This window comes from Ochlerotatus camptorhynchus, unplaced genomic scaffold (genome assembly GCF_037179485.1).
Source record: "Ochlerotatus camptorhynchus isolate MF236.1 unplaced genomic scaffold, CSIRO-AGI_Acam_v1.1 ptg000062l, whole genome shotgun sequence".
Classification (NCBI taxonomy): domain Eukaryota; kingdom Metazoa; phylum Arthropoda; class Insecta; order Diptera; family Culicidae; genus Ochlerotatus; species Ochlerotatus camptorhynchus.
The window spans coordinates 9902367-9915406 of record NW_027040552.1 but is presented as its reverse complement, the minus strand read 5'-3'; the positions used below and the strand labels follow the sequence as shown (position 1 = coordinate 9915406).

General features: G+C 39.4%; 1 protein-coding gene across 1 annotated transcript in view; it reads right to left on the bottom strand.

The window, feature by feature from the left end:
- LOC135696830 (GATA-binding factor 3-like) overlaps positions 1–13040 on the bottom strand; it is an 82820-nt gene that overhangs the window by 31138 nt on the left and 38642 nt on the right. The window contains exon 2 of the mRNA XM_065216346.1: positions 12095–12922. Coding sequence (XP_065072418.1) covers positions 12095–12922 — 828 coding nt within the window. The remainder of the gene's footprint in view (positions 1–12094; positions 12923–13040) is intronic.

Genomic DNA, 13040 nt, shown 5'->3' with positions numbered 1-13040 from the left:
TTGCTTGACTGACAGCCAACTGCAAAGCGTCCAGCATAAAAGTTGAGGAAGTGAATCTATTACATCTTAAAATCAAACGCATTACTTTATTCTGAAAACGCTGTAATCTCGATATTTGTGTTTCATTGGCCAAAAATAAAATGGAAGGGCAAAAGTCTAGATGAGGGGAGATGATTGATTGATTTGTATAAATCGTTTTTCAAGCGACATAGAATTCCATACTTCTTGGCAATTTTCTTGATGACATTGTCAATATGAGAATTGACCTTGAGTTTGTCGTCAATAATCACGTCAAGATTTTTAATTTCCTGAACGCGATCAATTGTCTCATCATCAATAACAACAGAAACATCATCATCTACACGATTCCGCGAAATTACCATGAATTTAGTTTTACTTATATTCAATTTCAATTGTTTATTCTTCAACCATCTACTTAGAGAACGCAAATCTACATTCAAGCGTGAAACGGCTTCTTCTAAATCTTTAGCTGCAATGAATAAGACAGTATCGTCAGCAAAAAGATAAATATCACAAAACCGTAAATTTCGTCGCATGTCATTAATATACATAATAAATAAAAGGTGCCCTAATACACTTCCCTGTCTATTTATTTATTTTACATTGCCGAGCAACACTACCACTTTTTGCTCGGGCACTCGCGAATATTGCCAAAACCCACCAGGGAGTAAGCATTGCTTGGTTACTATGATCAATATTTGTTTACTAACCACTCTTCCCGTGGTACCAATTGAATAGAGAGGTTTGAAGATCTTGAACAATTAGTTATTGTTTATGGTTGTTCAGTTCTCAAGAATAACAGCTGACTACCATTTTATCATCACCAACGTTTCGATTCAGGGGTTGGGATCTTCATCAGGGCTAGTTTTAGTTTTCAATCGCAAATTTTTTTGCGCTGAACGATAGATGGTACGACTGATGAAGATCAAGTTCAAAGACTGAACGTAACATCGTAGCTTTTTGATCTACAGTTAATCTGAGAATCCAATGCTCGAAAACATGACGAGCTGATAGCAGAAAAGTTTTATCTATAACCTAGTTACTTAGAGAGAAATGAATTGTGTATACATTCCCAAATAAGGCACGCATGGATTTAAAGCTGAGACCGTAGCCAGCTCTAAATATACCATGACAGCACTGAACCACCAACTGGTGCAACTTGATGGTGGTGTTTTCATCGAATCCAGCAGGTACAAGACGCAAAGGAGCGCAGAGAGCTAGGTGTATAGATCAAGTAGAGCAAGATCTAGGATGTGCGTGACGCTCAAGAAACTGGAGACAAGCAGCTTCGAACCGAGATTGTTTGCACAACATTGTACAGCAGGTCAAATTTAAAAGGACATTAGGCCAGCAAGAGTAAAGAAAGTAGGCCATAGCGAAAACATTAACAAATGATAGATTTTACCTGAAATTAAAATTTTCCGATATTTAATCAACTGATAAATGTTCAAGAACAAATTTGGCGATGAAATTTGATCTATTTACACAAACCATGCCTCAAAAAACCGTGGTAAACAGTACCAATACCCGAAAACCACAGTTTACCAAGGTTTTTCAAAACACGGTTTAGGTTAAAAGTTTTAATTTCACACTGGTTCTTGAACATTTATCAGTCGAATAAACAACGGATAATTTGAAAAATCATACATTTTAGTGAACCGCGATAAAAAGTGTCCGTTTGCAGCCTCGGTTTATTACCCTAGTTTGTTAGCTAGGGTTAATGAACCAAGTTTGAGCTAGAAACACTGAAAAAAATGACACATTTTTGTGAAAACATAATAATGACAACAGTTTAAAACTTGGATGAAAAACAAGTAGGGCAACGGGTTGTAATGTCAGCCTAGCCCCTCACTTCAGACTATCCAGTAAATAACTCATTCAGTCAGTAATAATACACGATAGTATTATACAATTTATACCACATCTGCCGTGAAATTGTAATCCGCAAATTAATTGCCAATTTTTGAGACCAATTTTGTACCTTTATTGCTCTTTATAAAGAAAAAGTAAACTTGAATTTTCGTATTTTCCCATTGATCTTGCCTTATTTTTTTTACTAACGAATATCTACACTACGGTGGTCATCAAAAGACCTGATTATTTCGTTAATTTAAGGGACATACCTTTTTATAACATGCTAACCCAAGGGGCAAGTCACTCAGCCCATTGTGCCGAAATTATATTCTACACAGCTTGGGCACATCCATCGGCACATTTTCGGCATACCTTCGGCACAATCTCGTAGGCATTAGATTGTTGTTAATAAAATGGGAGCACTGCTGAGCAACTGTCATTCAAGTTGTTCAGAACATTACGTGTGGTTGACTGTATGTTCAGGAACATCTTCTAATTGAATATATCAGAGGAACTCAGACCAGCCCAGCAGTTCTCTTATAGATCTAAATACGAAATGTTGGTTCTAGAGTGGGCTCAAGAGAAAGAGGCGGTTAATCAGACCTCATTAGTACCCTTAACTCTAACTAAACAAACTAAAGAATTTTATTCATCACCCTCTATAGTCGGTCTCCAACAATGCTCAAGCAAAAAAAAAACCGAAACAGAAAGGAAGAAAAAAAAAACATATTTTCGACATTTTTCCTTCAACTCCATATAAGTTGGAAACAGTAGGCTGTGAAAATGTTACGCCTTGAAAAGAGTTGTTTATTTTGTGAAGATAAAAACCTTTGCCGAAGACATCAAGTCTCCAAAACGTCAGAGAAAGAAGTTAGATTGTGGCACCATCTTTGCAGAAGAGTTTTGAACTATTTGTTTATGTCAATAGATGGTTCTTATTATGATGAGAAACTATGGCCAAGACACCAAGTCGCGAAAATGCTTCGTTTCAGAGTTATTAATTTTGCTCCGCTAGATTGCATTCCTGGCCCAGTTTATTGGTATTGGTGAAACCATTCGCGTTTACGAGAACTCTGCATCTCTTTACTCCTATAGGAAAATTTCAGAAGAAAATACAGTCAAGATTCCTATAGTACGGTTAATAGGGACCGCACAATAGGCACCGGCATTAACGAATACACGTAGCTCATGGGATTAGAGCTAATTGGGGACAAACACTTATTGTAGGGTAATTTGAAGAGAAACTTCCTGGTGTCTTCTGAAAAGTTATTAACAAGATAGACGACCTCCTTTTGGAATAATTTTGCATCTGGAAAGTCAGAAGTCTGGTCCTTCGGAAGACCCGAAACATCCGAAAAAGTGGTCGATTCATGAAACTGATCCTAGAGCTTAGTGTTTTTATCGAAACCGCTGATAGACGTCTTATCAGAATGAATTCGGAGTTGTGAACGGAATATGGACGCTGGAGACTACGGGTCCAATAGAAGTTCCGAAACATCCGTAAAAGTGGTAAATTAATGAAACTGGTCCTGAATGAATTTGGATTTGTGACCGATATATAAACGCTGTGGACCACGGGATGGTTCACCGGTAGATTCGGAACATCCGTAACCGTGGTCAATTCATGAAACTGATCCTGGAGCCCCGTGTTTTTTTTTCGAAACCGCTCATAATCACAATCAATTCGAAGTTATGACCAGAATTTGGACTCTGGGGATTACAGGATGGTCAACCGGAAGATCTGGAGCATCAGTAAAAGTGGTAAATTCATGAAACTGATCCTAGAGCTCCGTGTATTTTTTCTCAAAACCACTCATAACGTTTTATCAGAATGAATTCGGAGTTGCGATTGGAATATGGACCCTGGGGACACCGTAATGGTCGACCAAAAGATAAGTAAAATCCGTAAAAGTGGCAAATGAAAGAAACTGATCCAGTAGCTCCGTAGTTTTTTTTTTCTAAACCACTCGCAGACATGTTATTAGAATTAATTCGGAATTTCGACAGGAATATGAACCCTGGTGACCACAGGATGGTTCACCTAAAGATCCGGAACATTCGTAAAAGTGGCAAATCAAAGAATCTGATCCTATAGCTCCACGGATTTTTAGAAACCACTCATAGACGTCTTATCAGAATTAATTCGGAGTTGTAACTTGAATATAAACCCTGGCACCACGGGATGGTTCACCGTTAGATCTGGAACATCCGTAAAAGTGATAATTTCATGAAACTGATTCTAGAGCTCCTCGTTTTTTTTTCGAAACTACCAATAAACCCCTACCAGAATGAATCCGAGGTTGTGATCGGAATATGAACGCTGTGGACTACGGGATGGTCCTCTAGAAGATTCGGAACATCCGTAAAAGTGTTCAATTCATTAAACTGATCCTAAAGCTCCGCGTATTTTTCGAAACCACTCATAGACGTCTTATCAGAATGAATTTGAATTTGTGACCGGAATATAGACCCTAGATACCATGCTGATGGTTCACCGCAAAATCCGGAAAATCTGTTAAAGTGGTCATTTCTTGAAACTGATCTTAGAGCTCTACTTTTTTCAAACAACTCTTTGACGTTAATATGAATTCGGGGTTGTGTTCGGAAAATTTATGCTTGGTTCCACGGAATAGTCCTCCAGAGGATCCAAATCATTTCTAAGTAGTAAATTGAAGTAAACTCATGAAACAGATCCTTAAGATCTTCTGATTTTTCGAAATCACTTATAGATGCCTCATCAGAATAAAATGGGAGTTGTGACCCTTGGGACCTCGAGATCATCCACTATTAAGATCCGGAACATCCATAAAAGTGTTCAGTTCTAAACGGTCCGTTTCTTTTTCAATACCACTCATTGGCGTCTTTTTTTTTCCTTTGGTTTGTTTTTTCCGTCGATCTTGTTTTCCGTGCTGAGCACCAATGCTACCGACGTGCCAGGAAGGCAGCTCCTACACCTGGACACTACCTATCGACCCATCAACTCATGAACCGGGGACCAACGGCTTTACTTCCCATCCGAAGGAAGGCGTGATCAGAGATGTTATGCCTCAGAACATCCCGGCGACGCCGACTGGGATTGAACCCAGGCCTGCTGGGGTGAGAGGTAATCACGCTTACCACTACACCACCGGCGCCGTTAGCATTGGCGTCTTATCAAAATGATTTTGAAGTTATGACCAGAAAATGGACCCTGGGGACCAGTCGGTTGTCCTCCAAAAGATCCGAAACATCCATCAAAGTGGTCAATTCATGGAACTGATCCTTAAACTTCGTGTTTTTTTTTATCTCAAAAACTCTCATAGACGTCTCATAAATTTAAATTCGGAGTTGAGTAGACCCTGGGGACCATGGAATGCTCCTACGGAAGGCCATAGACGTCTCATCAGAATGAACTCGGAGTTGTTACTGGAAAATGGATCCCGGGGTCATTGGATGGTCTCCTGGAATATCCAGAACATCAGTTAAAGTGGTTAATTCAAGAAAACTGATCTCAGCACTCTGTGGTTTTCTTAGAACTGCTCATAGTCATTTTTCTATTTATTATCATGGTAGTATTTAAGTATTTAAGTATTTAAGTATTTAAGTATTTAATAATTCCTAGGTGCTTTCAGTGTAATTTTTGAACATAATTCCTTTGATTTCTTGAACTTTTTTCTTTTGAATTCTTGGAGATCTTTCTTTGGAGTTACAAGTTAACAAGTTAACATTCATAGTTTTTATTCATCACAACAAAATTTAATCAATAAACCATTTAAAAATACCGTCTAATTGAGCTCTTATTCATATTATGAGTGGTTTCTAAAAAAAAAAATACGGAGCTCTAGGATCAGTTCCATAAATTGACCACTTTTACGGATGTTCCGGATCTTCTGGTGGACCATCCCGTAGTCTACAGAGACCATATTCCGAACATAACTTCAAATATATTTCAGTTCATAGGTTCTGGGGAAAATAGACCATTTCACGAAAAGTTTCTGATTAACTGATTTTCATTTCATGAACGAACTTTTACTGGAAACAAGTTACCTACCCACTAAGAGACATGACCATGACAAACTCGCTCTTTAACATGATCGAGCTAGGAGGAGTGGTAGAGGGATAATGAAATATTGCTTGCCTGCTTTGTTGCAATATACACGGATGAGGACATAGCTTGATCTGAATCGAGAAAAGACATACCAAACAAATTCCCATTAACACACGTGTATCATCTTCGGCTTTACTTCGTGAAGCAGCTTGCCAACAATTTGCTCGTTTCCTTCTACCGCCCCGGACTGCTTGTCATGAAATAAAAGGAAGAAGATTATTTCTTTCCACTTCTGACATAGCGTTATCATTCGATTCGTTGATCGCTTGTCATTTTGTCATTTGGAGATATTTTTGATTCCATGGTTATGTCTGATAAACTAGCTGCTATCATCGCGTTAAATGGACTACAATGAATACCATTCCCTGTGCGTCTCTAGTAATCATCACTGTTGGAAGAGTGAAAACATACTCGCGTTTTTTTGTCAGTGGTTATGATTAGCCCCAGTCCCTTCCAAATTGTCTCATTATTTATGATTAGCCTTTATATTTTACATTGAAGATGGCTTTCAAAATGACGTTAAACATCACATCCATCTAGTGATGTCCTATTTTTATTCGAATAATCTATTAATCGATTGACGAACTGGAACATACAATATTTTTAAACGGTTATATCGTGCCAATAAGCTTAAACTTCTCCATAGGATCATCACCAATCGTTTCAAAAAACTTCTGCACACTCATTGATGGAAAAATTACAGCACTGCGATCAAAAAGAATTGAGTAGTCAATCGAGTAATTAAAAAATGGGGCATAACTAATTTTTGGTGAGATTGTTTTGATAAAAAATGCGCAAAACTTCAACTCTACCGAAGGGGCAGCAAAAGCGTAAAAAGCACGCATCAGACATAGGGGTGCGTGAATGATAGGGACTAGAAATACTCAGAGAGAGAGATGGGCGGAGAGAATGTTTTGAGCCCAATGAACTGTCAAAATCTGAGCCAATCGAACATTTCAATTATAATTCTTCCGAGGATTTCTTATTCTTACTAGATTTGAGAGTATTGCAATTGAATAGACATTTCCACATTCACCTTTATGGTTCGTGCGCTTCTCAAATTCAACTAGTTTTTGGAACCAAAAGCACTTACTCTATTGATTAATTGATCTTAGTTGGTTAATTAATGGCACAATGAAATGTGCAAAATCTTGCGATGCAATCAATTATTATATTGCACGTAAATCGAATCAAAATTACAAGTCATGTGAATTGCTAGCTTCAAGCAAGGGTTGCAAGATAATGTAGGTACAAATCCCTGCTGCCGAATTATATTTTGATTACTCCGCCCATCTCTCCCTCTGAGTATTTCTACTCACAACACTCTTTTTGACATTCTCCTATTCATCACCAGAGGTTGAATCGATCGCTTAGCTTCTATTAAAAAGGCGTATAAATATAAATGCTCACTTTTTATATTAAAATAACAGTATTTTTTTTTTTCATTTTGACGAAATTTTTTTATATTTTTTCAGTGAGTATTTTATTTTTGAAAAGACAATCCAGTTTCCTTCAATTTGTATCAGACGTCATTTCGATTAGATGAGCTGTTTTCGTGCATGATTTATTGAAAAATATCTAATGCACCATTTTGAAAAATCAGACGTTAGTCAAAATAGGTCTGTTCCTGTATCTTGTTTTTTGCTTTTGCTATAAGTTTCTGTAAGAAAATACTATGGTGCAACAAGCAGTGATGCAAAATATCATGACACTCACGTGACGCTCGTCTTCGCATCAACCGACTATCGCTGACAGAACGTTTTGTCACGCAGTGAGAGGTAGAGCCATGGCAAACAACAATCACCAGCAATGGTCGCTGCTCACAAGCAAAACGTTACACTCGCTGCTGATGATGAAAAGCACAACGAAAACAGTGAAGACTTCTGGAGCACGATCATGAGAAAAAGCGAAACGACAGAAGGAAATGAAAACAATGCCTACGCATTCCAAGTTCGTCTCGGTAGGCGCGACTGTGTGAGTTACAAACAAAGTAGGCAACATTAAACGGAAGCTGTTGGGCACACTCACCAACACACTCACATAAGCAAGCAAAGCAGCAACTGCTCCAAAACGAGCACAGATGAGTGTCGTGATTGTCGGAAATGACCAGATCGGTGATGGATCACAACCGAAGACGACATTCACCAGTTGCTTTTTACTTCTTTCGTCAACTTGATGGATGGTCATGGGTAGAGCTTCGACGAGCACATTGATAGGAATTTACAAAGCGTTACTACCATCAGCTTTTTGACGATCGTGATTGTGATATGTCGCAACTCTGGCAGTAAGTACAGGAACATACTTTTGTTTTTTTCTGTACATAATCTTACAGAAAAGCAAGTACGGGAACAGACCTAATGACTTCATTAATTGAACAATTGTACGAAAAATCGATTCGTCAGTTGGCGTGGAACTGCTCATAATTGGAACATGTACCCTATCTACCGACAAGACAGGTTGTATGTAATAACCGAGTTACCCATGTTTTCTATTTGTCCCAGCCATCTAAACTTACATGATCTGCAGTGCAACGCTCATTTGTGGTTCACGTAAGTGCGTAACAGAAATTTACGCATCATTTTCACACTGTGTGGTCTTTTCCGGAGTTCAGCAAAGCTAAGGTCGGATAATGAAAAGTTCTCTGAAACTACATGTATTTTATCACCGACTTCAGGGCCAAATATCGGTTGAAAGTGGCATCGGTTCGCTTCAGGGCAGGTATCCGAAACTTGTTATAAAGCTTGATATTTTTCCAGTCTATTAAATATCCAAATGTTCAATCCAGTTTGGCAAACATTGTGTAATTTATAATCGAATGAGACTGATGGTTGGAACCAGTTTTGACAAAAGCATGACTCGATATTGTACTTTGATACATCAAGTAACCAAGAAGCCCTCATTTTGGCGAAACGTAACGGAACGTAACGTAAATCTTATAGATCTTATATAAGCCGTATGTCAGTTCTATACAGGAAACAAAATTGCGAATAAGCGGGATACTTCTTCTTCTTATTCTTCTTCGTATTTAAAGCTTACTGTTTATCGCATTATTCCATCCCGAAAATTTTCTAGACTGAACCGGGAATTGAACCCAGCCACCTCCAGCATGGTCTTACTTTGTAGCTGCGCCTTTACCGACAGAGCTAAGGGAGGCCTTTTGAGCTAAGCGGGCTTATTGGTTATTTAATCGAATGGTCTTTCCACCGAACGATCATTCTACAGAAAGGAGATTATTTCGGAGAAATTACCCGGCTTTGAGCTGGAAATGACAGTGTTTTCCCATTTTACGATTAGTGAACATCAACCTAGGTTTAGAGAGCGGTGAAACAACATCGATAAGTTGGACAAAGCTAAGCGGAAACAGTGCTCAGAGAGGTGATCTCGGTGATGGTGTTTAGTTACAATTGTTGCTTCAACACAGATATAGACACGTTGTGCGTAAAATGAGGAAAACGAACAAAAGCATCACTCAAAATATATCGATAATATTTTTACATCGTTGGTGCTTTCGAAAATTATAGAAACAATATCAATAAAAGAAACATCCATAGGAAAAGAAAACATTGAAGGTAATCGAAAAGAAAGACAACAAAAGCGTAGGACTAGGATTTGACGGCACATTTTTATAAATTATTTGGTTAGGTGATACCGTGTAAATCAATCATTTTTTTAGCGTTGTAGGTAACATTTATAAGAGTATTTTCACTCAAATAATTATTGATTTTTTCAATAATATGCTTGAGGTGTATTTTTTACAGTGCAATCCGTATTTATCTGTCATCATCCGTCGCGAAGTATAGTCGCTATATTTATAGTCTGGCGGATAGTCAAAACTGAACCTACCTAAAAATGGGTAAACTGTGTTGGGAGTGACAAGTTGACAAATGAACAACATAAACATGAATCCAAGGTTGCAAATACTCATTTCAGCTAGAACAATGTTTTTTTTTTAATTATGAAATAATTAGATGCTATGATCATATTTTGAATTGGTAAGATACAAGAAGAGGTTGCAAAGAATGTGTTTGGCATATTAAACCTGTTTATTTCACTTCATGAGAGTCACAATCAGCGATTTTTCACACACTCACTCACTCACTCAGCGATCAGCAAATCACTGATTGTGACTCATAGAAAGCAAAATTTACAGGTTTTATGTTTCAAGCGCATACGTTGTAACCTCTTCTTGTAAGTTACAAGTAAAACATGTCATTTTAGCTGAAATGAGTATTTGCAACCTTACATGAATCCAATCGACGTGGTTCATTTGTCAACTTGTCAACAAACTAACAGGATCATCGGATAGGGGAAACTTTCTTTAACCCGATGATGGTGTTAGTTTGCGTAGGCGAGCCTTGAGTCACGAGAAAAGGATTTCCGAAGTTCTGTTCGCAAAAGCTGATGTGGTCTTTTCTGTTGTTGGTCGTGATATGCTCGATTGGTTCCGCTATTTGACAGCACAATTGGTTCCCGAGATTCTATCCGCCAGACTTTAAATATAGCGACTATAACGCAAAGTAGTTCAGAACAGACCACACGCTATTTCAAAACTAAATTGGACCAAAAATGGATAAACTGTGTTGGGAGTGACAAGTTGACAAATGAACAATATAAACATGAATCCGATCGACGTGGTTCATTTGTAAACTTGTCACTCCCAACACAGTTTATCCATTTTTGGGTAGGTTCAGTTATGACCGATCTAGGTGGATTCTACCTAAATTTGAGTAGTTTTGAAATAGCGGGGACAGCATGTTATGGACAATAGGGAGCTGCACCGTCAGGTTAACCTCACTTTTTTGACATCTGGCAGTGGTTTGTTTGCAAAGATTAAGAAAAAAATTGAAAATTTTTATTAAATGTTTTTTTACAGATTTTTTGGAGAGGAATATTTTTCAAACGAACATAGTCGGATATCATATCTTTTAATTCTTTTTATTTAAAACCTCTAATCGACTTGAATCGACTAACAATCAGAGGTAAACAAACCACCACTGGATGTCAAACTGATGAATGCGGGTTCATCGTGTTCATTCGTGACGTCAGCGTGCAGCATCCTGTTGACAATGAACTGCATGAACAAATTTGAAGTTTGAGCGGTGCCGTGTTTACTTAAAATGGACACATGAATAATACTCGCGTAACATTTGAAAATGGCCTGTCAACTTATGTACACAAAACTTGTTAGGCATTTATCCCGCGAACCGAAGTACGCCCATGCAAACCAACAGGGTGAGTTCTCCCCTTCCCGATAGTGGTTTGGTTTGCGTGGGTGTTCTTCGGTTCGCGGGAAAAGGGCCTAACAAGTTGTTTGTAAAAGTTGATAGGACCTTTTCTAAAGTTACGTGAGCATTGCATCATGTGTTCATTTTTAGTAAACACGGCACCGCTCAAAAGTCAATTTTTTTCGTGAGTTCATTCCGTGCATTGGTCAGTAGATGGCAGTAGTGCACAGGGCCTGCTGTTTTTTTTCAGTAGATGAACAAAAGTTCACCCGTGCACTCGTCTATAAGCTGGGATAATATTAGCTAAAGCCCTCTAATTGAAGTATGGATGACTCTCACCACAAAACTGAAAAAAGCTGTTCCAATCGAGCAAAATTGGGCATTTTGACGGTTCGGTTAGAACAACTTTTACTGTAGGGCTTTAGTTTTAGCTCTTGAATGATCCACAGGCTCATCTTCATCAACATTTCAAAAGGGTGAACCTGCTCTGTTTCAAAAGCATTATTGCTGATTGTAATTTAATCGGCTTTCTGAGGTGTGGCCAAAATAGGAACCTATGGCCAATACTTGTGCACTTCCCCTGTAGCTGTTATTGATTGTAACAATTTTTTTCATGACATTCTAGATTTATACTTTCTGGCATTTGAATGAATTTTCAATAATCTGCCTTGTAAATGAGAAAACACAAATCCCATCTGTTTTCAAATTAAACAGTTGGAAATTTTCGTTAGTGTCTATTGCAATTGACAACGGATGATGCTCACCAGAACTTGCGGCGTTCCCGAAAATGATTGATTTACACGTGAAAAAAAAAACATATAACCTAAGAAGCACCCAACTTAAGATCTACAACGAACAAAAAACAAAACAAAACAAAAATATACCCCACACCGTGTCCATATCTTACCGGCACTGGATTTCGCTTTGGCCCGTTGCGCCTTCATGTGGGAGCTGTTCATGAGCGGTGGTCGGGAGCTCTGCTGGTAGGATCCCCCATTGCCAGCGAGACCCCCACCGCCACCACCACCGCCGACGCCGCCCCCTCCGATACCGTGGCCACTTTGGTGGAACCCGTAGCCCCCGGTGTGATCGTACCCGCTGCCGCCGTGCGTCTGATCGAACATGCCGAACGAGTTGGCGGAATTTTGGTACGCTCCACTGGTGGCACTACTACCGCTGCCACTTCCGCCATGACTATTGGCACTGGACGCGGAACTATTGTTGTTGTTATTGCTGTTGCTGTTCGTACCTTCCCGATGTTTTGGCTGGTTCTGTTCTACCTCGGACGCACCGGTTCGGTCACCGAGCGATCCTCCGGTTAGGCAGGGTTTCACATCGATGCCACAGTTATCCGCTTGCGACGATAGGCTGGAGTTGTTGTTGTTATTGTTGTTCGAGCTGGAACCGGCGTTCAACCCACTGGACGCCGACGTTTGGCTCTGGTGCATAAAACTGTTCAGGGTGGTTTGGTACTCGGTCGGTGTAGTTTGTACGGAGTCCGGCGTGGAGTCCTTCGGTGGAGTTGGCGGGAATGAGAACAAATGCTGACCGGCTGCAGATTGGCTGCTCTGCAGCTGGCTTTGCTTGGTGTCTTGCGGGTCCTGGGGACAGCTGAAGGGGCTACTCCAGCTACCACCGGCTCCGAAAGACTTCGTGGACTCGTTGAACCAGGACAGCGGGCTGGGAAAGTGCGGCCGGCACACTTGTGGAGCCATATGCGGTGACATCCGGGAGGCTGTGGACGAAAGCGAAAAGATTGAGGTTATGATTAGTCAAAGTCGGGAGCAATTTCTACGGATAAGCATCGCAACAAAAGGCATATACGATAACAATCGCTCTGTTTATTTTGAGCG